This window comes from Hippocampus bargibanti, linkage group LG19 (genome assembly GCF_051943395.1).
Source record: "Hippocampus bargibanti isolate YZ-2025 linkage group LG19, ASM5194339v1, whole genome shotgun sequence".
NCBI classification, from domain to species: Eukaryota; Metazoa; Chordata; class Actinopteri; order Syngnathiformes; family Syngnathidae; genus Hippocampus; species Hippocampus bargibanti.
This window is the reverse complement of record NC_142752.1, coordinates 3335681-3363543: the sequence shown is the minus strand read 5'-3', so window position 1 is coordinate 3363543 and position 27863 is coordinate 3335681. Positions and strand designations below refer to the sequence as shown.

The window sequence follows — 27863 nt, the reverse complement described above, 5'->3', positions numbered from 1 at the left end:
TACAAGTCTCGCTTGAAGTTCAATAAATGAAACAGCATTCACATTCAAAAGAAAGCTTTAATTAGAAAGTTATATACACACACTGTAAAATTAAATTAAACTTTATACAAATATTAAATTAATATTCTCACACCCACTGCCATGTATAGGGGAATATCAGAAGCAGAAAGCATTCAAACCAAGAATTTAAGTGAAACGTGGGTTATTTTCAGAGGCACTGTACAACAGTGCCTCTGAAGACAACGTTAATTTGCCCTTGTTTTTTTTTTTTCACCCCATAATAGTTTCCGCCAGGTAATAAAGAAAAGCAATTATGAAACACAGAGGTGCGTAAAAATAATCAGTGTCATCATCACAGTAGCTGAAAAGCAACATTAGAACAGAAAGGGATGGACATTGTATCTTTTTTCGATGACAAAATAAACAGTGATAAAGAAAATTGTATGCATAGAATAGAAAACAATAAGGCCTTTGGGAAAACAGCAAATGTTGCAAGCAACCACCAAAGCAGAAGCTAAAACGTGAAAAAATAAACATACAAGTCTAAAGCAACTTTCTGTTCGCAATCAATGAAAAGCCAAAATAGATTAATCACATTTTTTTGGGGGGGGGGGGGGAGGGTCATTCTGTGTTCATGGTGGAACGCTCAACCACACAAAAACACCAACAAAGACACAGAGGATGACAAAACGCAGGATTTTTAAACAATATCTTCTTGGCTTTACAAGTTTGTGGAGGCCAGGGTATACAAAACACATTTAATTTGTTATTTCACTGCAACCAGTTGCAGTTTTGTCAATAATGCACAAATGTGGTCTTTTCATATCAATATGATGGTTGGTGCAAAGCCATTTCCTCAAGGTAGGGATTGCTAGTTATCAGAAATGAGAAACATGGGCGTGTCTTTGATTCTTGTACAATTTGTATTTTGATGTTTTTGTACAACGTTGCTCAAGTAACATTGAATTTCTTATATTATCGCCTTGAATATAAGAAGTGGCTGAGATAGGAAACGCCTGCGACGCGACGCACTTTTATTGAGGACATGCACTCTCCGACTTCACGGATAAAGATGCAGAAAGACGCGCGCACACAAAATCAGACTCGTCAATGCAAAAAAAAAAAAAAAAAACAACTGAGTCACACGTCAAACAATAAATACAGAAAGAAAGTTGCATTTTGTTTGAGCTAATTTCACGTTACGTCATGGACAACCCCTATACACCGGGATATTGCATCTCACTTGGAGTCTGATGTAACATGGAAATAAAGCTCTCTTCAAAATTCTAGAAGCAGGTTTCCACGCTGCTTTCAACTCATCCCAACTGATCCCATACGCTGGATGTTGCCTGGATACGGAGACAGCCTAGCGAGAGCGTGAGAGAGCGATACATACAGAGGAGCTGCTTCATGCTTAATTCAGAACGGGCGATGGCGCAGTGACAGCCATCCCTAAAAAACAAACATGCAGCATTCACAAAGATGGCCGCAACATACCCAACTGTCACTCACAACTTTTCAAGTACAGCGGGAAGACAATTCGGAACAATCTAGAAACTGGAGCAAACGTCAGAATTTGTTTTAAAGGACAACCGACGCCTCCGGATAAGTTGTGTCCATAATTTGTAAAATGGCTTCAAATGACTTCTACTGAGCGTATTTTACAAAGATTCCACCGCATATAGCTATATTTTACATTTTAAGACTTGCGCTGAATATTCCGGAAGTCTTGTTTTTGAGTTGGTGACGAGTCGTCACCCTACGTCACTGAAGGAACGCCCCTCAGCGAGAAAGGACATACCTTGCATCACCTCAATGCATTTTGCAATACTTTGTTTGGTCTGAAAACTTCGTGTTGATCCGTGTTGATGGCGAAATTAGAAGGAAAACACATAAATAACGCAATGGTGAATCCTTGTGTGTTGCACCGAGCATCTATTTGATATTCACTGACGAAAATCCCCAGAAGACAAATAAGCCCGTTTCCACGGACTTTATCGCCATCTTCTGCCTCTTTTGGATGCTAGTTTTCCCGCCCCCCCCAAGATACCTCAAAATAACAGGGAATAAATTCTTTAATCGATTGCAAATATGTATGCTTTCCTCTTCAGAACTATTTGAATCATATTCATAAGTGGATGAGTAACAAGAAAGCATCTTCTCCGAATCTGAAGCCATTGTTTTGATTCTCGAGCAAGGCAAGACATCTTGGCGTGACACCAAGAACCTTCTGAAACTGGCCACTTCCGGTTTCAAATTGAAGTACTTTTTAGACACTTAAAGTCATTTTTATTGGTGTTTTGAATTTGACAAAAAAAAATATCATACTGCGTGTTTTGGGTATTTTAGATGCTATAAAACGTTTTTCTGAGTTAGTTAGGAAAGTGATGTCGGTTGTCCTTTAAATCAACACATATTTATAGATGGCACCCCTGTCAACTGCAATATACATTACTGCAACTAGGAAGGAGGTGAGGGTGTGGTAATACGTAGCCCAGAACATACAGCCTTGACTCATTATACACGTTTGAATCATATACAAAAGGCTGTCAAGGATATTTAATGAGGCGTCGCCACTTTTGTGTTGGCTCCTTCTGGCGTTCTGTCACTGCCCCGTGCCGCAGTGTGTTCTGCTTTGATGGCTTTGTTCTGTAGCGAATGGCAGAAGAAATTGCGCGGGGTGGGGGGAGGCATAGTTCCATGTCTTGTCTCTTCCGGCCTACGAGGTGCGTTTGGGGAAGTGGGGTCGACAGACGCACTCGGTCTTGGTCAACAGAGAGAGACGGGGGACTGCTGCTTGCACGCCGGCGGGCTTCATGCTTCCTTTAGCAAGGGAATATCTGCAGGGAGACGGCAGACGATATTAAAATAATAATAATAATAATAATAATAATAATAATAATAAAAATTTCATTTATAAGCGCCTTTGAAAACTCTTAAGGTCACTTTACAGTCACAGGATAAGTTTTTCTGTGGGTGAGCAGCGGCAGCCACACACGCCAGTCTTCACTCAACCCGGAAGTAACTCAAATAGATAAAAAGCTAGGTAGCTAATAGATAGCTAGGTAGACAGCTCGCCAGTTAGCTAGCTAACTAATAGCTAGCCAACTATCCAGCCAGATAGCTAATAGATAGCCAATAGCTAGTCATATTTATGACATAGAGGGTCATTCCTGAATTTGACAACATTGCCAGAGGTCTGACCAGTGCTTTATCGGCACCCACCGCCCCCAACAAAAAAAAAAATCAGAAATGGCACTCTGCGTCACGCTTTTCAATTGTGGAATAAACCTGGCTGGCTATCTATTAGCTCTATAGCTATCTATTAGCTAGCCAGCTAGCTTTCTAACTATTTGAGTTACTTCCGGGTTGATTGAACACTGGCGCATGTGGCTGCCACTGCTCACCCACAGAAAAACTTCATCCTGTGACTGTAAAGTGACCTTGAGAATTTTGAAAGGCGCTTACAAATGAAATGTATTATTATTATTATTATTATTATTATTATTATTATTATTATTATTATTGGCTTGCAAATGAAAAAAAACTAAACAAAATGGTCGGATAGGAAATTTCAAAAACGAGGCATCGCTGACTGGATTTAAATTTCCGTTGCTGCGGGAAGTCAAAATTTGAATCTTATTTGAGGTGACAGGAACATTTTTAATTGATTAAAAAAAAAAAACAATTTGCTGTCAAAATGCGTCTTAAGCATTTGTGACACGGCGCTATTGGAAGCTGAGCTTACCATCAGAAAAGTCATCTGTAGAGGTGATAGAAAGCAGACTGTGCTGGTCGCTGCTCTCAGAGTCTCTACGGAGAGGTAGAGGGGCTGCGCACGCACCCCTGGGGTGCTCCCTCGCCCTCGCCCACGACGACGACGACGAGGAAGGCGCCTGATGAACAAGCGCCGTCTCTGCATGATGCTGGGAAGGGAATGAGGAAGAAGAGGTGGATGGGAAACAGAAGTCCAAGTCTCTGCGCTGATGGCTTTCGTCGCCGGGGTCTTGGCCTCCCGTGGCCCCTTGCGGGAGACCCTCGGAGAGAACGATGGGGACTCTGGATTCGGGAGGCGGCGGCGGCGGCGGCGCGGGAGGAGGAGGTGGAGGCCCCGTAGCATTTCCATACACGGCTTCTTCGTAAGACGGCAGTGCAACCTGAACCCCTTCGACCATGATGGAACCGGATTGGCCTGAGATTCCTTGCTCCCTCCTGACGGACAGACGGACGGACGAAGGGAATGAAGCGGGCGGTGAGGCAAGTCGGACAGAGTATCACAAAAGTAGGGTCAGGTGGAAAGCGCTGTCACGTGCGTTGCATACCGCAGAAGTGGGTGTAGGCGATTAGCTGTGACAGTACGAGTGCGCTCGGTGAAACTTTAAAGGACAACCGACACCATTTTTTTTGTTTCCTAACTGACAGCAGAAAAACGTTTTATAGCATCTAAAATACCCAAAACACGCAGGCTGATATTTTTAGTCAAATGCAAAACACCAAAAAAAAAAAATGACTTAAAGTGTCCCAAAACTGCCACAAAATGAGCTCGGAAATGGCGAGTTTCAGAAGGTCCCGCCCCCTTGTTCGTGACGTTACTGCCTTGCTCCAGAATCAAAACAATGACTTCAGAGAGTTCCGATTCGGTGAAGATGCTTTCTTGTTAGTCATCCAGTTATGAATATGATTAATAGTTCCGAGGAGGAAAGCATAAATTTATGCAATCGATTAACTCCTCCTAATTAAATAATACCACAAATGCAACTGTCTCCTTTTTTCAGCGTAATGACCATTCCAGTGCCAGGGTTATTTATTGTCATTGTCACTCAAATTCCAGGACCCACAGAATATTGAGTACATACGTAAACATTCAATGCAGCGTAAGAAAACTTAGACTTTCTTCTTTTATCAGAAAAAAATAGTTAATTCCTAAATTGTGTGCCCCCATGCCCGTCTCAGCATGATGGGGGACAGAGCTTTCAGCTACTCTACCCCCAAACTCTGGAACTCACTTCCTCCCAAAATTCGTAACATCAATTCTCTTCCCACCTTCAAATCCCATCTCAAAACTCACCTATTTAAAATTGCCTTTTCTGTGTAGCTCTCTCTCTTGTTTCTATTTATAATTGTACTTTATTTATTGCATTCTATTTTTGATTGTATTTTATTTATTATAGTACCTATGCTTGTCTGTGACTGTAAAGTGTCCTTGAGAGCTTTGAAAGATGCTTAAAATAGAATGTATTATTAGTATTATTATTATTATTATTATTATTATGAATCAGAAAAAATAGTTAATTCTTAAATTATATGGGTCTGGAGTTATATGTGCTTGAAGTGAGGGCGGCTGTCCAAAATACAATGCAATACATACACATTGGCTTATATAGCGCTTTAACAACAGTTGAAGCTGGAACAAAGTGCTAACGTGGACAAAAGGCAAATGGGAATGAAAAACGTCGCCAGAGGTCTGACCAGTGCTTTATCGGCACTCAAAGAAGAAAAAAACAAAACCTGAACGAATTCGGGAATGGCGCTCTACATCATATTTTCAAATCGGCGTCCATGTTACCTGCTATGATGGAACGACTTGAGTTTGGGCTGCACGAGCACAAACAGCACAACTAAAAGCAGGATGAGTGCCACCGAGCTCGCAGTGGACGCAGCGATAGACAAAGCCGGTATGCCGAGTGGCGAATTTGGCTCCTTGTCTGTGGGATTTAAGGGAAAATGTCACAGAAATACAGGATTCCCCCAAAATCCCCCCCCCAAAAAAAAGTTTAGGTGGCAAACCTTGGGTGAGTCGGCAGCTGATCTGCATGGGACGATCCCACTCGCCATTCTCACAGGTGAGAAATTTGTAGACTGTTTTCAGAGCGTAGCCCTCATCGCAGAAGTACTCGATGACGGTCTTGTGGGTGAGGCGATGGCAGCCCGGGGGGTGACACCGGTAGCCACCGTTCTCTGGTTCAGTAGGTGGCAAGCACACTGTGGGAAGAAACGTAATTTTGAAAGAATTGTTCCGCACGTTCTGTATTTGGAGTACATGTCGGATGACTTCAGATTCATTAATGATGTCAGTGATGTGGCCGTGTCACACCCAGCGGTTAAATTGATGCATCTATTAATCAGCTAAACTGTTCAATCCCCAATGCACAGTGAGATAATAAATATATAATGCAGTAAAACCGATTACCACAGTTAGAAGTAGGAAAAAAAAACACCCTAGACAATAGCAGAGGTTTGAATCTATTTCATGTATGAATACTTCACTCATTCACTGCCAGACGATGTGCAAAAAGACTGGTCACTCCAGTGCATTTTCACTCAAATTCCAGGACCCACAGAATATTGAGTATTAAAACTACATAAATGCTTTAGATTATCTTCTTTCAATCGGAAAAAAATAGTTAATTCTTAAGTTATATGTGTCTGGAGTTATATAATCTTGAAATGGCAGCTGTCCAAAACACAATGCAATACATACTGTACATATATAGCGACTTAACAACAGATGCTGTAACACATCGCTAACATGGCCAAAAGGCAAATGCTGCCCCCTTGTTGGATCCTGACAAAACCTTATTGGATTGGACGTAAATCTGCTTCAATTCCAAGCCGCGACAGTTCCACATACGCATCGGCGCTGACGTAGGTCTGACCAGCGCTTTATAGGTTTATAGGCATTCAAAGAAAAAAACAAAACCGGGACAAATTGAAAAATGGCTCTCCATGTTATGCTTTTCAATTCCAAAATAAATTCGAATGGCAGTGCATGAGTTAATATCCTACTCTCTACTATCTATTAAGGCCAAGACACACCGCCCTTTGGAGACCAAGGTTAGGGTTTCAACTGATTCGGCTTTATTGAGTTGTTATCACGGTCACATTGTACTTTTTTATTACGCACGGGTGGAAGCAGATATGCTGTGTATAAAATAGTTTGACACGAAACTGGTCAATGGTTCAGAGACCGAATTTTATATGAAAACAAAGATGTCCCGACCGCTCACCATTGCTTTGAATGCAGCGTGGGGTTTGACTGAACCAGGATCCGGAACTGTCACAAATGATGCTGGTTGGTCCATCTGCGATGTACCCGGGCTCACAGCCATAGGTCAAAACAGTGCCCACGGGAAAGGAGTCCCTGTTCGCCTCAGTTTGGTTCAGCAGATCTCCGTGCTGCACGGCAGGCGGCTGCGCACAACCTACGTGGAAACAAACATACGACAAGGAATTGGAATTAAATGACCGCCACTGACCATCATGGTGGTTGACTTTTGAGTGACAAGGACTTAGGAACATTGAAATTCACTTCATGCGTCTGTAGAATGATAATAATAATGTATTTCATTAATAAGCACCTTTCAAAACTCTCAAGGTCACTTTACAGTCACAGGATCAGTTTTTCTGTGTGTGAGCAGCAGCAGCTACACGCGCCAGCATTCACTCAACCCGAAAGTAACTCAAATAGATAGAAAACTAGCTAGCTAGCTAATACATAGCTAATGGATAGTAAGCTAGCTAGCTAATAGATAGCTAATAGATAGCCAGCTAGCTGGATAGATAGCTAATAGATAACCAGGCAGATAGATAGCTAGCTAATAGATAGCCGGCTATTTAGCTAGCTAATAGATAGCTAATATATAGTAAGCTAGCTAGCTTATAGATAGCTAATAGTGTAGGCTCTCAGTTGTACAGGAGTGGTCCATCGAGGAAAAGGTTTCTTCAGTGATACCTCAGCTCATGAACTTAATTGGTTCCCAGAAAATGTGTGTAAAGCGAAAAGTTCATCTGCCGAACATTAATTTTCCATAAGAAACCATTAAAATGACAAGAATCCGTTCCCATGTCCCCATAATACATGTTTCTACTAAATTAAGCCTTAAAACTACACAAAACATACCTTATTTTATGTATCATAAATGGGCTATTGTATTGTAATTAAAGAAATAAACTACAGTATAATAAAGTTGTTTTATTTATCTTTGTGATGGTCGATGTTGATGTTATCTGAGTAACGTTGCCGTGCTTTCTCAGCAACAATACCCTCACTCACACTGTCCCCTGTTAGCTGCTTTTCGTTAATTCAAATCAACAGAAGGTGACAAAAACGAGTCCGCCGGCAACCATGGCGCTGTTCGACCGTGTAGTTTGGTGTTCATCCGCAGAAAACTAGTCCGCCAGCCACCGTGGCGCTGTGTGGTTTGGTTCGTCCGCCGAAAACCAGTTCGTCAGCCAAGACTTTATGCTTTAATGCTCGTGAGGCGAAAAGCTCGTGAGCTAAAGCGTTCGCAAGCTGAGGTATCACTGTACTTCTTTGAAGGTGTCGGACATTTCGCTCCTCATCCGAAGAGTTTCGTCAGTGAACTAAAGTTGTGCTGGTAGCCAAGGTCCTATATCCCTAATGGACAGAGGTGGCCGTGCCAGACCTCTCCTCTGATAGGTCCTTGTGCTGTACATTTTCCTTACGAGTTGGAATTTGAAAACAATTTAGATGACGCATCGGGTATTCCCATCAACTAGTCAACCGAGCCAAGTACAAACGAGTTTTTCTCCTTCTGACTTGATGGGATTTGGGTGTGCTCGTGAGTCTTAGTACACTGCCGCATAAATATGAATGCAGCGGAGTACCCCGTTAAGACTGAATGTTACTGCCCAGTCGAGCAGGTCTGACTTGATGTCCAAGCACTAGCGTCAATGACGTAAAAGCAGCAAAGGTTTACTTTCATTCTTACTCAAGCTAAAGCGCTTGACGTTCACAAGTGAATTGAAGTCGCAGACAAGTTACATTGTCTCATAATACGTTTTATGGATAAACAGAAACATTGCAAACAACATTTATCTTATTGGAAGGAGGGTGTTTACAACTCAAAGGCACCATTACCAGAACAACTCTTCCTACTTCCTGTAATCTTGAAGGAGAAACTGGACTCTGAACTGGTTGCGCTGAATTGTAAGCAAACACAGTAAATGTAGTGTGTATTTCCTGAATCTAACGAGGGATCATTTTGCTATCTTCGTGTACGGGAAATAAAATAGCTCAAAACAAGATATCACCCGTCTGCACGGATCTTCGCAGACAAACATATTGTGAACGTCAAACATAACTCGATTACATGTTACTTGTCGAGCATGTTGTGATTTGTGGGCCGTAAACGGTTCTCAGTCAAGTCCTCGCCACTCTGGTCTGTGTAACTGGAGGCTGTAATGCTTAAACGCTGAGTGAGAAGGAAATCGAGAGCGTGTTAATGGGATGTGGAAAGGCGATTAATTGATGACCTCGGGCTGTTGAGTCCGCAGGGGGACACAAAAGACCCTCGGGGAACAGTTGGGGGTGTTCTGAACAAACCTCAAAAGCAATTCTAACAGTATCGATTGCAGTGGAGGACCGTCAAGGCCTGCATAGCCTTCTTTGCTGGCCGCAAAATATCTGAATCAAGGACTGATGTTAATGATATTTTGTCCATTAATTCTTATTAAATCATTCAAAATTTTTCAGCTTTCTTTCATCACTTTTCCCCTGTTACGCTGCTTCCAGACGTATGTTTTCGTATTTAAGCATTGAACCAATCATATTTCAGCCATCATTTGTTACCAGGGTCAGAAATGTACTTCACAATCAATTCTACGGACCCTATCGCATCAAATGTGTTGATCAAACTGTTGCTTTAACCAATTCGATTTCAAGTTGGCAACCCCAAAGAGGGACCAACGCCTTCTTGAAGGCGCTGGTCAATGTCAGAGTTTTCGCAAACTCTGATTGGGTAGGCACTAGCCAATTACAGTTTGCGAAAACTGTTCTGATCACAAGCCGCGAGTGATACGCGCATACTGGCCAGAGCTAGCACACTATCAGTCACGAGCTGCATAAGCAAATATATTGTGTTGATTTAATAGTGGTTTTGTCAACTCGCAATTGCTGAAGGAGAAAACATAAATAAATTTGGTTGGAGATTTATTGTTAAAGCCATTTTCAAGGCTTTTCAAGAAAAAAATGGACATCATTAAGAAAGGTCAGTCAGTTATTTCCTGGCTAATGGTACCCTCCAGTGGACTTGTAGTAAATCACACCACACTTTTTACAGTATAGATCCAGACGTAGCACTACTGAAGGCCTAGTGATGAAATCCACGGCCCGCCACTGATCTATTGTATATGTAAATGTCGCACAACAAGTTAATCTGTCTGTAATTCATATTTGCGATGAACAGAAGTCCAAGCCACTTTAGCCTGCATTCGAAGACAACCATGCAAACTCCCCCTAGGGGGCTTGAAGTCAGGCACGCAGATCATTTCACCGAGGTTAGTGGGTGCAGTCGAAACAAACCCCGGAGCCAGGAAAATGTGAATCCATTTTGAAACCAGTGGTCTTTAAGAAGCCAGGCTAGCTAAGCTTTCCATTCTCATGCCAGGAAAAGCTTGCGCTGTTCACGCAAAAGCTCTGAGGACCAAATGTCATTCTAGCGCCGGGCAATTTAGCCCAAGAGACCACATCACAAGAATTCATAAAAATGAATATACTTTCAAGTGAATTGTAACACTGCAGTGCAGATGGCAATTTCCTGCGTAAAGGGTCGCTAAATGACTACACCCAGTTTGGAAACATAAGAAGCTCAAATTTAGACTTTCACTGGCGTGTACTCTGTTTTGAGACATGGCAACATGAAATGCAAACAAAAATGGGAGCCTTTGGTGACTCTTTGGAAGGGACTAATATATTTATAGTGCCTTTTTCCCCCCATGAGAATGCCTCTGCTCTTGTTCAATAAACAAAGAACAGTATTCAATACAAGTGAATGCTACTCTCATTATAGAGATACAGAATTGTCCTAGTGTATGTCTCTTTTCCTTTTATGGAAAAGGACAGACGGGAAGAAAAGTAAACACTAAGCAATACCAGTTCACCCCACCCCGGTTTGTACGAACGAGGAACAGAATGAGTCACAGGTTGAACTAACAGAATGTTCTCTCACAAGTCTGATGTCATCTTGATGAATGTAAATTCGATTTCAAAATGACAGTAAGGATTAAAGGACAATCAACGCCTTCGGACAAGTTGTGTCCATAATTTGTAAAATCACTTCAAATGACTTTTGACAAATGACAAATTTTGGGTACTTTGTTTGGTCTGAAAACTTCGTGTTGATGGCGAAATTTGAAGGAAAACACAGAAATAACGCAATGGTGAATTGTTGTGTGTTGCACCAAGACTACTATTTGATTCTAGTTGACACAAATTCCCAGCAGATAAAACAGCCCATTTCCAACGGAGCTTGGGCGCCATTTTGTGCATTTTCTGGGACACTAGATTCGAGTCCTGATGGCTCGAATTGATACGCAAGTACTTTTTTAAGCGATTGCAAACATTTATGCTTTCCTCTTCAGAACTATTTGAATCATATTCATAAGTGGATGAGTAACAAGAAAGCATCTTCTCCAAATCTGAAGTCATTGTTTTGATTCTAGAGCAGAGCAAAAGACGTCCTGTGGTGACGTCACGAACAAGGGGGCAGACCTTCTGAAACTGGCAATTTCCAGGGTCATTTTGAAGTAGTTTTGGGACACTTTAACTCATTTTTATTGCATTTGACTAAAAATATCAGCCTGCGTGTTTTGGGTATTTTAGATGCTATAAAATATTTTTCTGATGTCAGTTACGAAACAAAAACATGGTGTCGTAATTTCAGGAGAAAACATGTCATCCTGAAAATACTTCATTTGAGACACTAACATTTCTTTGTAATTCGTCTGAACCAAATATTCAGCACAGATCGCGCCATCTTTCTTAGTGAGCGGCAGTTAATGTTATTATGGTGAAGCCGAAGAAAGGGCCGTTGTTGTCTAGGAAGCGTATCGCCTCATAATTTATTAAACAGTTCTCAAAACTCAGGGGGAAAAAAAATACAATAAATATGGATCTAAGCGGCCCCTGCTGTGAACCTCAACAGAATGAATAAGCGTTACAAAATATGGGCGGCAGCCGCGTTTTCGAACACTCATTTGTACTTTCGCGCACGCCCTTTCACATAAATGAGGACAAGCTGACCGGTGAGTTTCACGGCCTCACATATTGGATAACCTTGGAATGAGGAACAAGAGGACGGCCCGACCGAGCAAACTCACAAGGACGACCCCCCCCTCGGGAGCCTAACATCATTTGGGGACATCATTGTAAGAGGACATCGAGGCCCGAGGCGTTAAAAATCCCCCCCTGATTTATTCTCAAGAGCCTGCCTGGCTGTGAAGATCTCCCTTTCTCCATCTGTTCCCAATGGAACCAGCCTACGCAGAGCTGGAGGGGGTCTGGATTGGGAGTAAAAAAAGATTCGCGGGGCGGAGGGGGTGAAGAGACGGGTTTAAAACGGTCTCCATCCACCCTTCCCCTCCCAAGGCAAATTAAAATTCTAATTATCCTCTATTACAAGCTGTAGCAGATCAGATACTGATGACTTCTGCAGCCAGCTGTTTCGACGGTCGATTGAACAATAGCCCGTCAATGTGTGCGTTTTCAATCGAGGGAATTTAACCGTCGGAAGGATTAAGATTAATACGAAGGGATGATGATGCTCTCTTTGGCCTTGTAAATATGTTTTTTTTTTAATATTCCATTAATGGCCTCTTTCCAGTGCGGGGGATTCTTTGTTTACGATGAAATTTCGGTCATGTTTTGGATCAAGCTACAGTAAAGTCTCGTTATATCGATATTCAAAGGAGTCCGAAAAAATATCGATATAACCGGGACTATCGATATATCCGACCCTGTTTGCATGTAATTTTCTCCGTGCATGCATAGAAATAGTATCGATATAACAGGGACTATCGATATATCCGATATCGATATAACGAGACTTTACTGTATTTTGGTTTTAAATCCATGTTTGCATGTACAATCTGACTAATCCAATGGATTGCTAGCCAAGATGTCGGAATTAGAGCGCAGTACATGAATAACAAGATCCCCTGAGTTGAATAAACAAAATGCGCAGAACATGCATTTATGAGCCACACAATGTTAACGTGCATCTTCTGCACGTGTAAGGGTGCATTCGCCCAGGGAGGACAATGAAGTCTCTAAACAGAGAGCAACCCCCCCTAGTCCCCACCCATCCACCCTGTAGTGTTGCAACGCACTGAGGCGAGCCACGTGTGCTGCTATTACATCCCATTGTTCTTGCCCGCGGAGGGATGGGTGCTCCCAAAAAGAACAACAGACCCTTTTTTTTGCATTTCAAGGACCATGCGAGGTCAAAACGGTTGAGGGCAGGCAAGGAGGGGGGGGTGCACTATTATGTGACCCCACTTTGCAAATTAAACACACGCTGACCTGAAGAACAGATGGGATAAAGGCAAACAGTGAATCCCCCCTATGCTCTTCTATCATCTGCGCTGAGGACAGCTGGGAGGCAGAATTCCTTACTCTCAGTTTACAGGGGGAAAACAAAAGAGTGTCGGGGAACTCCACCCCCCCCGCCCCCTGCCCAATCCCCCGTTTTTGCACATGTGTTGATCACCACCACCACCCCTGCCCCACCCTGACTATCGATGGAACTGTGACAACTGTGAGCCGGTTGCATTTCATAAGGCAGACTGTCAGGGGTGAGGACAAGAGCTCAAAGTAAGAGGCAAGCGAGACACGAAGGATCTGGCGCCTTGACCATCCAAGTCAAATAACCTCTGCAAATTGGAAAGCTTTTTCCATTTTTTAAGAAATGTGTCCAATGTAGTGATCAAAACCAATAAGTAAAGCACATTCAGGGTTCTTAAATGGATGACTCATTGTGAAACTGTTAATTTCCCTTCAATTTACAGAGGAATAAACAGCACATAAATATCCTGCACCAAAGAGGCGGGGAGACCATTTACAAGCAAAACTCCACATGATATGCGCAGGGATGTTGTTAAGATTTGCAGTGCTAATGCTAATGTAAATTAATCCCCTCCGAAAGCGCAACTGCCGACAAGAAATAGCACAGACATCAAATGTGTTTGTGAAACATGAGGCCGAATGTCACACGGAGCCAAGCGGTGTAGACTTACAATTTTATACTTGCAGCATCAGCTGCGCAACAACTGACACACTTACCAGTGACAATTTTGAAAGAAAAAAAAAGAATGTAATCACAGGTCTCAGTGCATACGTCTGTGTAGGCTCTCAGTCGCACAGGAATGGTCCGTCGAGAGAGAAAAGGGTTTCTTAAGCCGTCTTCTGTACTTCTTTAAAGGTGTCTGATATTTCCCTCCTCATCCGAAGAGCTTCGTCAACAAACTAAAGTTGTGCTGGTAACCCTCACCCCTATAACCCTAATGGACAGAGGTGGCCGTGCTAGACCTGTGCTCTGATAGGTCCCTGCTCTCAGGTCCAGAGCCAGGGATAGAACAATAAGAGGTAATCAGAGTGAAGAAGTAATCAAATTGGCTAATGAGGTGAAACCAGAGCCAGGGATAGAACAATAGAAGTAACCAGATTGGCTTCAGGGAGTGGTCCTTTGCTCCTCCAACCTTAGAGCACGGGGTCCGGCAAAGGGACCTATTAGAGCAGAGGTCTAGCACGACCACCTCTGTCCATTGAGGACAAAGGGCCAGTGGGACCAGCACAACTTTAGTTCGCTGACAAAGCTCTTTGGATGAGGAGCGAAACGTCCGACACCTTCAAAGAAGTACAGATGACGGCGGAAGAAACCATTTCCTCGTCTCAGTCGATAGCAACAATACATAAGAGTACACGTCTTACCTTGCTTTAAAAAACATTGAAGGGAAACAACACTTTTGTCCATCTGAGAACCAACAGTATGCTACCTTTGTCACATGACAGCAATCATCAGAAATGCAACAAGAACACGCATGTACAGGCCAGGCCATTCCTCTCGGCTCATAATCAATCCGTCAGAAGAGTGCATGGCTTTCCAAGTCAGTGCACCGTGCACCTTACGCTCAGGTTTGGACACTAAAAGCCTCCGACAATGCTGATGCTGGACAAAAAGCTAATAGAAGGCTTAATCGATTCATATAGTAATATTAGCAAGAACAATATGGACGATTAAGTCTGAGCAATGCCAATTTTTGGACACCCAGCCGTTTTAAGTGACGGGACTTTGTAACAATGCATATGAGGAAGAAAATATTCAAATCAAGACTGAGACCACCACCAGACAGCAGAAGAGCTAGTCAGCTGGATGTGTCAGAGTTGCCTAAGAGCTTCCAGAAAGTAGATGTCTAAAGCATTGGGTGTCAGCGCCTGGTGGATTGCAAAGCCTGACAACTTGTTTCGACAAGTAACTTATGTTGACATACGATTTGATCTACCTCCACAACTTTTTTCCCCTTTTTTCATCCGGCCTCTAAAAAGCCTTTTCAAATAGAAATCCGTCTCAAATTTACTATACAAAAATCTGAAACACAAGACTTACATACAGTTATCACGAAGAGACGATCAACTCATTCGCTGCCATTCCCGAATGTATTCCTATAACTCAGAATCAGAATCATCTTTATTGCCAAGTATGTAGAACACAAGGAATTTGTCTCTGGTTAGAACATGCTGCACTAGTATCATCATAAGAAAAACTGAGGCACTATATGCTCAAGAATGCTATTTGGGCTACTGTTTAAAGAGTTAATGGTTTGGGGGAAGAAGCTGTTTAAATGTGCTGGATTTGCGCATGGATCGGTAGCGCCTGTATGAGGGGAGTAGCTGGAAAATGTGATGGGCAGGGTGCGGAGGGTCCTGTAGGATTTTTTTTTCGGTGCCCTTGTTTGGATTCGTGCAGTGTGCAAGTCCGTGAGAGTGGGTAGGGCAGTACTAATGATTTTTTTCCGCCGTCCTAACTTAGGTATTACCTCCTTTGTCAGCTGAAAGAAGAGAGTCTAAGGTTTCTAACGCTGTATTGAATGTTTATGTAGTCCTAAAAGTCAATATTCTGTGGGTTTTGCAAGTTGAGTGAAAATGCGCTATTCTCGAAATACAGTAAAGTCTTGTTATATCGATATCGGATATATCGATAGTCCCGGTTATATCGATACTATTTCTATGCACGCACGGAGAAAATTACATGCAAACAGGGTCGGATATATCGATAGTCCCGGTTATATCGATATTTTTTCGGACTCCCTTGAATATCGATATAACGAGACTTTACTGTAGTTCGGATTTTGTTTTTTCTTGCGGGGTGGTGCCAATAAAGCCGATGCGTATGTGAAACAGTCGCGGCTTGGAATTGAAGCGGATTTACGTCCAATCCAATAAGGTTTTGTCAGGATGCAACAAGGGGGACAGCTTTTTTTTTTGCCTTTTGCCCATCTTAGGACTTTGTTACAGCGTCTGTTATTAAAGCGCTATATAAACCAATAAGTACAGTATGTATTGCATTGTATTTTGGACAGCTGCCATCATTTCAAGATCATATAACTCCAGACCCATATAACTTGGGAATTAACCTTTTTTTCTGATGAAAAAAGAAAGTCTCTGGTTTCTTACACTGCATTTAATATTTAGGAAGTCGTAAAACTCAATATTCTATGGGTCCTGCAATTTGAGTGAAAATAACAAAACCCTGGCACTGGAGTGAACACATTTTTTGTACATCATCTGGCAGCGAATGAGTTAAAAGTGAGAGAAAAGTGATGTCAATGTCAAGTCTAAGGGGGAATAAAAATAAATAAAAAAGACCAAATGCAGGCAAGAAGACAAGAGAGCGGAGGGATATATATATATATATAGCAGCTCATTAGTCAGGGATGTCGTCGACTCAGCAGGCTGATCCCCATTGGAAATTATTTTGACTGTCTGCTGCTTCAACCACACCAAGTACGCCAAAAAACAATTTTGAAGCTAACTCGCTGCATAACCGACACTTGCGGACACAGCGACAAGACGGCTCACGGTGAAACGAAGGGTGTGAAGGATTGAAGCAAACTGCCCTGCATGATCCCTGATCTCACCTGGAATTACGTTTGAAATGGAAAAAAAAAATAGAAGAGCGATATCTCGGGGGCAAGGGCGGTGCTGTGTTGACTGCAGTGGTAATTGCAGGCTGGTGATCGAGTGGAGCACCAGCTTGCAGCGGTTTGGCCTGCGGCTTCTAAAACACCTCCCCTCTATACCCCTCAAAGCCCTCTTTGTTCTCACATTTCAGTGCGGGGGGACAGTAGCCCGCATTTTGCCTTACCCCCGCATGCCTACAAACTGCTAGGCTAACAGGACTTTGGGGATTAATCTTCCACAGTTAATTGCGCAGGAGCTATTGTCTCGAGGCTTCAGTGTTTGTGAAAACGGCACCTTGAGTGCACAAAACGTTGTTGATGGACCGTTTTGTGTGGACACAAGCTAGCCAGCTATTCACTATGTCGCTAGCTATTAGCTATATAGCTATCTAGCTCCCTGGCTGGCTATCTAACTAGCTAACTATTGGATTGGAATTGGATTTACCTTTATTAGTCTCACAGTGGCTATCTATTGGCTAGCTAACTAGCTTTCTCTCTGAGCTATCTACAGTAAAGTCTTGTTATATCGATATCGGATATACCGATAGTCCCGGTTATATCGATACTATTTCTATGCACGCACGGAGAAAATTACATGCAAACAGGGTTGGATATATCGATAGTCCCGGTTATATCGATATTTTTTCCGACTCCCTTGAATATCGATATAACGAGACTTTACTGTATTTGTTATTAGCTATCTGGCTGGCTTGCTAGCTATCTAGGTAACTATCTATTAGCTAGCTTACTGGCTAGCTAGCTATTAGCTATCAATTAGCTCGACATAAAAAATGTATCCTGTGACTGTAAAGTGACCTTGAGAGTTTTGAAAGACGCTTATAAATGAAATGTATTGTTATCATTATAATATGTTTCAAAAACTAGCTTGTTTTCCTCTGAGTTTGAAGAAACTAAGCTACGTGGGTATTATCGTGATTATTATTATGGCGAATACTCCTCCTATTGGAAAGGCCTTTGACTGAGGTCAAAGGGATAGCACGTTCCCTCAGGCTCAGTGACAGCCATTTCCTGTTCTCACACATGAACATAGATAAATACACGCTATACGCAGCAGGCCACTTTATGGGAAACTTATGTAGGCGGGGGTATTCTTTATCCACTTAAGTGGACCCGTAAAAAAAAAAAAAAGAAGATCTGAGCCCCCTTGCCGCATAATGCTGTTACAGCAGAAAGGAAGGCATGCGGTCATGTGAATAAAACTGTTTTATTCACCCAGCTGAGTCTTGATTTTTGCAACTCTGACACAATCGGGTCCTTCCTGGTCTTTTGACATTATGGTGCTCACTTGAGCTATCTAACTGGCTATCTAGCTAGCGATCTAGCTGGCTACCTAGCGAGCAATCTATTTGCTATCTATTAGATGGCTATCTACATAGCTATATATTTGATATTTATAAGCTAGCTATTTAGTTGCCTATTAGCTAGCTAACTTTCTATCTATTTGAGTTATTCGGGGTTGAGTGAACGCTGGAGCATGTCATGGCTGCCGCCGCTCACCCACAGAAAAATTGATCCTGTGACTTTAAAGTTAGCATTTAAACAAAACAACCCCCCCAAAAAGATATTACGGATTATAAAAACTAATTTAAATCTAATGCTGGAGGTGATACTGCAGGTCAGGAAAAAGCTGCACCATCAACTGTACACACACATACATACACATTTTTGCTACATGGTGGGGACGAGAAAGATGATGATTGTGTCTAGCAGGGTTTGACACACACACACATACACACACGTGACCTGAGGATTTAAGGCTAGATTTAGCCGGACTAGCTTGGCAGCGTATTGAACCCTGAACGTGAGAGTCAGAGCGGTCCCCGTGGGCTCGACGACACAAATCGTGTGTTACATAATGAAGGCGATACACAATGTTACCTCCCTCTTTTTTTCCTATTGTGTCGCTTCCACACCTAAGCGCACGTGCACACACGTAGCTATTCAGGACGTTCAAGAAAGTCAACCTATTAACACTTCCAGCACAGACCCAAGCATAACAAAATACATCTCGAAGCCATTTCAATGAAAACATACATTGTTGCCCTGAACCCGACGGCAAGGACATCTGGCACATTTCACCATGTGGCTTTGTGTGCGCATGTGTTTGCAGATGGCGTGTGCTTGTGTGTGTGTGTGTGTGTGTGTGTGTGTAGGAGGGACATCCGCAAGTTGAAGTGAACGGGAAGCTGGCACAAGCAAAGGCTTCCAAGTCGTATGCGACATCAACAATGTATTGTTTGTATAATACGAGTGCATCAACCCTGATCAAACCAGATGAGGGTTCACACTTACGAACTTAATTGGTTCCCAGAAAGTAGGTGTAAGGCGGAAAGTTCGTCTTCCAAACATTTATTTCCCATAAGAAACCATTAAAATGAGAATAATCCGTTCCCAGGTCCCGATAAAACATTATTTTCTATGAAATAAGCCTTAAAACAACACAAAATATACATTATTTTATGTATAATAAATGTGCTATTGTCTTGTAAGTAAAGAAATAAACTGTACTGTAGAATAAAGTCATTTTATTTACCTTTGTGATGGTAGTTTTCAATGGATGACGAACTTCCAGGTTGCCTCTCGAGTGAAGTTGCCGTGCTTTCTCAGCGATAATACCCTCACTCACACTGTCCCATGCTAGCTGCTTTTCATTAATCCAAATCAACAGAAGTTTTCGATCCATTCTATTGCCCGATACCGTTGCTTAGACAACATAGAAACACCCTTAGTCGCACGTAGCAATGGTCGACTTAGCATACGGGTACTGGGACGTTAAGTCACACAAACGCACACCTCGTTTGTGTTTTTTGATGATCTCCTTCTTCTCGACCGTAATTTTCTTTTGTGTCCTCTTCGGCTTAACGCTAGCCTGTAGTCGGGTCTTTTTCAGTCCCATAATAGCAAAAGTACTCCACTCGATAACAAACTCCGTCTGCACTCAAAGAAAGTGGGTTTGGAAAACTAGTCCGCCAGCCACCGTGGCGCTGTGTAGTTTGGTTCGTCCGCCGAAGACTAGTTCGTTAGCAAAGACTACTATATATGCTCGTGAATTTAATGTTCGTAATGCAAAAAGTTCGTAAGCCGAGGTATCACTGTATTATTTTATCCTATTGAGTTAGAAAATGTATCCTGGAGGTTAGTGCAGTCAAATTCAACATTTGCTTACTCTGTGAAGAGCGCTCAAAGCACCCTAAAATTCTCATGTGAAATAAGACATAGACCAGGGTTGTCAAAGTCATTTTTTGCCGCGGGCCACATTGTAGTTATGGTTTCCTCTCGAGGGCCGTTATGAATTTGAGGAACCCATTAGAATGTTTAAATCCCTTCAAATATTACATATAGAGTACACAGCAAATTAATGAATAACTCGTTTTCAAATCTGAAGTCAAGAATAATGACTTTTATTGTGGATGACATTCAAAAATATGAAATTTTGGCTCAGATTTTAGCAATCATCATGGAATTTAACAAGTTTGATTTGCTTTCGCGGGCCGAAAAAAAATGATGTGGCGGAACGGATTTGGCCCGCGGGCCTTGACTTTGACACCTGTGACATAGACGATAGCTACATTTCTCTTTCAGTTTCACACAATAGCTAAGCTAACTGTTGTGATTCATTAAGATGATGACGAAATGCACTAGAACCCGGGCAACCCAAGGGTAAACAGAAGCCAATTTCATCTGGCTGCCCCTGCAAGACGATGAAAATATACCTTCCGCGAGTCTGTGCAACAAGGTTAAAACGGCAATTTATTCCACGTGCACGGCGTGCGCCTTACCTGATGCGTGGCCATGGGGGAGCACAGTGATGAGGAGTAGAAGTGAGGGGAAGGCCAGCCTGTGGGCTCGAGAGGAGGAGGAGGAGGAAGGAGCTCTCGTATGTAACGCTACCATTCCATTGCACATCTTTTCCTCCAACAACCGGCTTGAGTCCTCTCCGGCTTAACCTGCAGAGAGAGAGAGAGAAAATGGATTACTATCCACATTGGGCATCATATTATGTAACCGCAGAGAGAGGTGGAGATTGTGAACGACATTCAGGTTAGAAGTCATCAAGACAATGAACCGCAGGGTTTGTTATTTACGTTCCAAACGCTCATTTCATGCTGTGGACCTGAAAACGCTGCCAGTTTCCTTTCTGAGCACCCTGATCATGAAAATTCCTGGAATTGAGCTTCTGTTCCCTCTTTTTGGCATTGGACCAAGATCGAAATAAACTGCTTTGGTCGAGATGAAGCGACAGGAAAACAAATCCCAGCTGAAGGCGAGGATGTAGCATTACAAGCATGTGGAAAGGTAGGCTGGACTCCCGCTCAGAGGCGATCTGTTCATTGACGCCATCAAGCTCTCCTGCGGATGAGCGTCGACTTATTGAGGCGGGTGATGCAGCATGTGACGCCAACGCTGCATTGTGGGAATGTAACAATGAGAAACGTGACGTGACGTGACGGGTGTGCCGCCATGATCACAACAGCCCGTTTTCCAACAAATGATGTTTTTTCAAACTTTTTCCATATATAAGGCACACCTTCAATGACTGAAAAAAGTTATCCAAACATAATATATGAACATGCAGTACTACAGGTACACAGGTCACTGAGACGGTATTTTCACTGTATAACTACTGTATTGTGTGTAGTCACGCAGTAGATTGCTGTGCGAGTGTGTGACATGCTGGCTGGCCAAAATTGTAGGATGCATTGCCTATTGAGAGTTTTGAAAGGCACTTATAAATTAAATTTCTAATTATTATTATTACAGTAGAGGCTGGGGTTACGTTTTATATACCCCAGCATGGACCGCACGCTACTTCATCTACAGTGGGAAACGGAGTCGGTGGCCGCTGACAGTAGTTGCGAGACCTATTGTGGTTCAATATTACTTCACATATAAGGCGCACCTGCGTATAAAGCGCAGGGTCATCTTTTGAACAAAATCAAGACTTTTAGGTGCGGCTTAATACCGGAAATTAGGGTAAATTGTGCTATCATGCAGGTTCACGTCAGATGGAATCCTTTATGCAAGCATTGGCGATGCAGGGGAAAATATGCAGCGCCATATCACTGCGGATGCGGGGTTTGAGCCGACGATTAAAGTGCTAGCACTGCATTATAATAACCTCTCCATATTACAGGTAGGGACTGAGAAGTATTCCGAATGTTATCCACATGTATAGTACAATATATACATTAATAAGCATTAAGAACATAACAGACACAAAAAAACAACTCCATCTCTCTGATGAGAACATATGTGGGCGTTATCTATCACACACCAAGGCAGCAAATATTGAGCAAGTTGGAGGACGCTAACCACAAATGTCCTGAACCAAAGATACGTCAGCTAAATCAACAGCCTAACCTGGTTTAAGATTAAAAGCTGTACAATTACAAGGGAGAAACTGGACAACTGTCACTTCAGACTTCCAGCCTGACGAACATCCATGTAGCAGGCTGTCGCTGCAGCTTTTCAGCTGGCTGAAGCTACGTGAATACAAGCGAACCAAGGAAAGCAGCAGCAGCACGGGCATGAACAGAAAGCAGTCATTGTGCCAAAGAAACAGTCGAGAGGAGATTTCCACCCAACAGGGCCCAAAGCTACCGCAGCTGGTCGACGCATCGGCGCCTGAAGAGGGAGCCCAAAGACGAAAGTTTGATCAGAGACCAAGATTCAAAGCATCCTGGACGCCAAGTAAAAGATGTCAACATTAGGACACAATTTTAAGAAGCCTAATTTTCAAACATCTGTCCCCTTCTTCTTTCTTAGCGTTGTCATTATTACATTTCAACCAGACAAGTCAGTAATCACTTCCATCATTGGAGTCCCTGACGTTTCTGTCCTGTCCAGCAAACAGGAAACGACTCAACGGATTACTGGAACAAAAGCGAGGGTGGAATCGGACAGTGATGTGGGGGAACATATGAGCAACCCAAAGCAAAGTCAGCACTACAACACGTCGGTTCCAGTTCTCAGGAGACGTCCAGCTGCCTTCGCAGCAGCAGTCGGTCACACGCCAGGACACGTGCAAATGTACTGCGAGATATTTAAACAAAGAACGTGACCGGCTGCAGAGAGCGCACGCACACAATACATGAAGATACAAAGACTTGAATTAAATATTTCCTGATAGATAATTAGGTAGAGAATATGTCACTATTCACGTGGTCGAATACAAACAAGAGATAAGCAGCATTCGAGGTTTGTTTTTATGTAATATACGGATTAGTAAAACCTTATTCTAAGCAATGATGCCTCATAAAAACCATCAAATTAATGACAATGTTGTGGATCAGCAACCGAGATTACCTCAATGTGGTGAAACAACATCCGCTGAGACGGTTTAATTAACAGCGGTTTAGTATCAAGTATAAAAATAGGAAACTTATCCTCCAAGTGAGATCATGATGAAATAATTTCGATTCCATTTGAAACGCACAAGATCGTTTCATTTTGTGACCGATAATTTAAAACCACAACAACCGGGGCTCTCGTCGTGGCCTTTCTCCGTTTAGCTTGCCAAATAAGAGGCGACTTACCGACAAAAGGTTACCAGCAGCGAGCCCTCCTCCCTTATTCACATTCGACGCATTTAATCGCGACGTAAACGATCATGCACGACGCAGTAGTTAACGAAAAATAATAATGAATCAACAAATGATGTCGTCGATCTTGTCGTATTCCACCAGCGAGGTTCTGTTGTTTCCCTATCAGCTCGTCACAGTTCTTTATTTTAGGTGAGCGGAAACACTCGCTGCACGAAAACTCGACCAGCTGCCTCAGTCTCGCGCGGTTTCCATGGCTACTCCGTGAAAGGGGAGGAACCTAATCTGGAAAGTCATCCTCAGGACTCCTTCAAAGTTAAAGCAAACCCTTTCAGAGTAAGAATGCATCATTAGGCAGAGAGACAAAGAAAATGTGAGAAATCAGAAATATTTTAAATGTTTTGGTTTGTGATTTACCGGTCATCATTGGAAGTGCACAAACACACTTGTAGACATAGGTATAAACATATTAGGTTTAATGCTGCCCTCTTGTGGCTAGAAGGATATACGTCTGTTCCTAGAAGGATATACAACAAAATGAGTTCGAGTCCATTTTTGTCCGTTTGTTTTCCCCAAAAAAAGGAAATAAATTGAATTTATTTTAGTCGATGTTGATAAAAAACATACGTTAAGTGTCCAAAAAAAACTTTTTTTAAAAAACATTTATACAAGGAGCCGACTGCCGTAATTACTGGAACGTGCCACTACAGTCTGGACAAAACACTACAACGGTGTCCACCCTTCTAAAAAGAAATATGCTGCAGTTTTAAATAAGATATTTATTGCAGTCCTATTGAAGAAAGAGTAGATAATGATGCCAACATCCGAAACAAAAAGGGAAATAAGAGATTCTTTTACCCACCCCGTCTTTTTCAGTAAAGTGGTTCGTTCCTGCAGCTTCCGGTGCAACCGGTCAGTGGTTTCACTTTAGTTGTCACTGTAATATTAATTTAAAGATATGTTTTCAGTCCCATTGGTGAAAATTGTTTAACTTTCAATGTGCATTATTTAAAAAATATTAGTCTCGATCAATCTCTCGATCGTAGAATGACCGTGGTAATCAAACATTAACTGCATGCAGACCAATTGTTTTTATTGTCGACGTCAAGACGTTTCTGCACAATGTTAAATTGCGATTCACCTTGCTGTGATTTAACCCTAAATTTTCTTTATTGATCAACAAGAAATTCGGTGCACTGTGACCTTTCACCCAGTGAGACAACACAAACTCTTTGTTTACGCCCTTGCACGGCATCAAAATGTCCAAGGGGGCGTTAACCACCCAATGCACATGCATTTCTCGACTTATATTAGACTAGAGGCTGAGTTATTTTTTTTAAATATAGTCCAGTTATCATTTTTCATTTCATTTTAACCAACACTTTATTCAACCCATTTAGGGTTTTGCTTGTTATTTTGAGAATGCACAATTTGCCTCAGTTATAAACGATGAAAATGGTGCTTCAACTTGTCTGTCAATAGGCAATGGTTGGTAACTCATGAGTCGTGTTGATGGTTTTGACAGACGCTGTGGCAACGACAACGAAAGCAACGTTCACCCCGTTTGAGTGAATCTCAAATGAAATGGCCCAGATCCGCCTGAAAATCCTCCCCGGTGTCCGCTGTCTCTTTGACAAAGTGGTTCAAGTCAAAGTCGAGGGTCTGACTCCTCACAAACAGGTGGAATTAAGGTCGAGGTTGGTTGATGACAAAGGTGTGATTTTTAAAGCTTCCGCCCTCTACCAAGCGGATGAAAAAGGGCTAGTCGATGTGAGTAGCGCCCCATCCCTGGGAGGGAGTTACACTGGAGTGGAGCCCATGGGCTTATGGTGGTCCATGACGCCAGACACCCCGCACAAAAAAGTAGTGAAGAAAAACGTCCTGAGCCCGACTCTGGTGGAGATAGCAGTCCACAACGGGAGCACCGGGGAAAAGATGACCTCTGAAATCAATGAAAGGGAATACATGGTAGAAGGCATGAGGAGAATTCCTGTGCAAGAAGGACGTGTGCGAGGAGTTCTCTTTATACCACCAGGTATGGGTCTTCATGTCATTGATGTTACAGTCCTCCCTTCCAGGTTCGCTTTCTTTCATTTCATAAGCATATTTGTCTTTTTTTTTTTACAGGAAAGGGTCAGTTTCCAGGAATTGTCGATTTATATATTTTAGGTGGAGGCCTAAATGAACAGCGAGCCAGCCTCTTGGCAAACAAAGGGTTTGTTGTGCTGGCATTGGCTTATTATGGCTACCAAGATTTGCCCAAAAATCCCAAGAATTTGGATTTGGAATATTTTGAAGAGGCTGCTAACTTTCTACAGAAACATCCAGAGGTGAGTGAATCCATTTTTATACTAATGTGATTGTGAGATGACAGTACGGTATTCTGCGTCTCTTGTTTTGCAGGTTCGAGGTCCTGGCATAGGCGTAATATCAATGTCCCATAGCGGTGCTTTAGCATTGGCAATGGCGTCGTTTTTCTCAGGAATCATCGCAACCGTCTGTATCAATGTTTGCAGTGGCAATACGGTGATTCCATTACACTATAAAGACCTTGTTATACCACCACTACGACCTGTCTTATGGAGGACAAGAATTGGCAGGTCTTGGCTGATTGATATCTGCGATGTCACGCCAGATCCAACCTTGAAAAAAAATCGAGCATCTTTAATTCCAATAGAGCGTGCCAACTGCCAATTCATGTTTGCCGCTTCAGAAGACGACCGGAACTGGAACAGTGCTTTTTTTGCCGAGCAAGCCGCTGACATTTTGAAAAGTCACGGCAAGGAATCCTTTCAGGTGGTTTCTTACCCTAAAGCTGGACACTTTTTGGAAGTTCCTCACATGCCATTTTGTCCGTCTTCCTTCCACGCTGCAGTGGGAAGAGCCGTGGCATTTGGTGGCGAGCCAAAAGCCCACTCGGAGGCTCAGCTGGACTTGTGGGAGCGCATCCAAGAGTTCTTTAAAAGACACTTGAGCACCACACGTGGACATTAGCAAGCATCAAGTTTGTCACAGATCCAAGACTCACTTTTATGACGCCAAATTAGATCAATGGACGCATTATATTTCAAGACATTGTCCCTTTCATGCTGCCTGGAACCTGATAACGTTAACTGTACACTGGAGTAACCGTTATCCCTGAAGGCGTCATTATAAAGGTTGAATGTTCCATTGGAAACATCCGTATCATTAATAAGCATCACTTGAATAGAAACTAACAATAAAATAACTGTTTTGTGTGAGGTTCAGGATGACAGTACAGCGTGTATTCAGAGTTTGGTGAGTGTGGCAGTGGGAATTGGCAGGGGGGGCAGAGCTGGGAGGGAGTTGAGTCTCCTGACTGCCTGGAGGCAGAAACTGTCCTTGAGCCTGCTGGTCTTGGCTCGGAGACTCCGCAGTCTCCTACCCGATGTCAGCAGGCTGAAGAGACTGTGGGAGGGGTAGGTGAGATCACCAGCGATCCTGATGGCTCTGCGGGTGAGGCAGGTGTTGTGAATGTCCTGAAGTGGGGGGGGGAGGGGGGAGACACTGATGATCTTTTCAGCTGCCCTCACGATGCGCTGCAGAGTCTTACGGCAGGACACGGTTCAGGAACCGTATCACACGGTGATATAACTGGTCAGGATGCTCTCGATGGTACCGCGGTAGAAGGAGGTCGTGATGGGGGTCGGGGACCAGCTCTTCTGAGCTTGTGGAGTAAGTACCGGTGCTGGTGAGATCTCTTGGCTAGTCATTCCGTGTTGTGGACAGGTCTTCGGGGATGTGCACTGCCAGGAACTTGGTGCTGCTCACCCTCTCCACTGCAGCACAGTCGATGGTTCGTGGAGCATGCAGGAGCATGCTATGTATAGGAGCTTGGAATTTAGGGGGGAAACCTCTCGGTTTGGACATATGGGCCCCCTTGCGGTAATCCTCTGTTCCCAGGAGTCAATATAAATTTCCTCTTCATCACTCATTCCTTCCATGTCACTGTCCACTGCTTCATTATCACCATCGATGTTCTTCATCTTGTCCCTTCAAAATAAACAGGACTGTCGTTTATGTGTTTTAAAACGGTGTGAACGATTCACCCCTCATGATCTGCAAGTTTGTGCGTGCTTCTGAGGGGTAGCAATTATCATCAAGACTGTCACCAACATAAGACCACCTTTTTGTCGAAACATGTCGAATTCTTAGGAGTGCTCGGTCGAGTTGAATAGCTTTTGTTTTTAATTTGTGGGCTAACGTTTGCCTGCTCTGGTCAAGCCTCGAAATGACGTTTCCACCTGCAAAGGCATAGAGTCATCCAAAATATTTCGAATTTTGGAAATGAATGTTGCCATG

General features: G+C 42.9%; 2 protein-coding genes across 2 annotated transcripts; one reads left to right on the top strand and one right to left on the bottom strand.

Annotated features, from left to right (window-relative positions):
- Positions 1-37: 37 nt before the first annotated feature.
- susd6 (sushi domain containing 6) lies at positions 38-23792 on the bottom strand. The gene is made up of 7 exons (XM_089021740.1): positions 23535-23792; positions 20778-20945; positions 7008-7202; positions 5788-5982; positions 5567-5705; positions 3749-4212; positions 38-2840 (listed from the first exon to the last, which is right to left on the bottom strand). The coding sequence occupies exons 2-7, from the start codon at positions 20902-20904 to the stop codon at positions 2815-2817; spliced, it is 1146 nt and encodes a 381-aa protein (XP_088877866.1). The 5' UTR covers positions 20905-20945; positions 23535-23792; the 3' UTR covers positions 38-2814.
- Positions 20962-26534, top strand: acot20 (acyl-CoA thioesterase 20). The gene is made up of 4 exons (XM_089021738.1): positions 20962-21294; positions 25066-25575; positions 25668-25870; positions 25944-26534. Exons 2-4 carry the CDS (start codon positions 25125-25127, stop codon positions 26532-26534), a joined length of 1245 nt encoding a protein of 414 aa, XP_088877864.1. The 5' UTR covers positions 20962-21294; positions 25066-25124.
- Positions 26535-27863: the final 1329 nt, after the last annotated feature.

Coding starts and splice junctions, on each gene's coding strand:
- susd6 (XM_089021740.1), bottom strand. CDS start 20,904: ATGTGCAATGGAATGGTAGCGTTACATACGAGAGCTCCTTCCTCCTCC. Junction 7,203..20,777: donor CCCCCATGGCCACGCATCAG/GTAAGGCGCACG, acceptor GTTTCCACGTAG/GTTGTGCGCAGCCGCCTGCC. Junction 2,841..3,748: donor TACAGATGACTTTTCTGATG/GTAAGCTCAGCT, acceptor GTCTCCCTGCAG/ATATTCCCTTGCTAAAGGAA.
- acot20 (XM_089021738.1), top strand. CDS start 25,125: ATGGCCCAGATCCGCCTGAAAATCCTCCCCGGTGTCCGCTGTCTCTTT. Junction 25,576..25,667: donor AGTTCTCTTTATACCACCAG/GTATGGGTCTTC, acceptor TTTTTTTTACAG/GAAAGGGTCAGTTTCCAGGA. Junction 25,871..25,943: donor TTCTACAGAAACATCCAGAG/GTGAGTGAATCC, acceptor CTTGTTTTGCAG/GTTCGAGGTCCTGGCATAGG.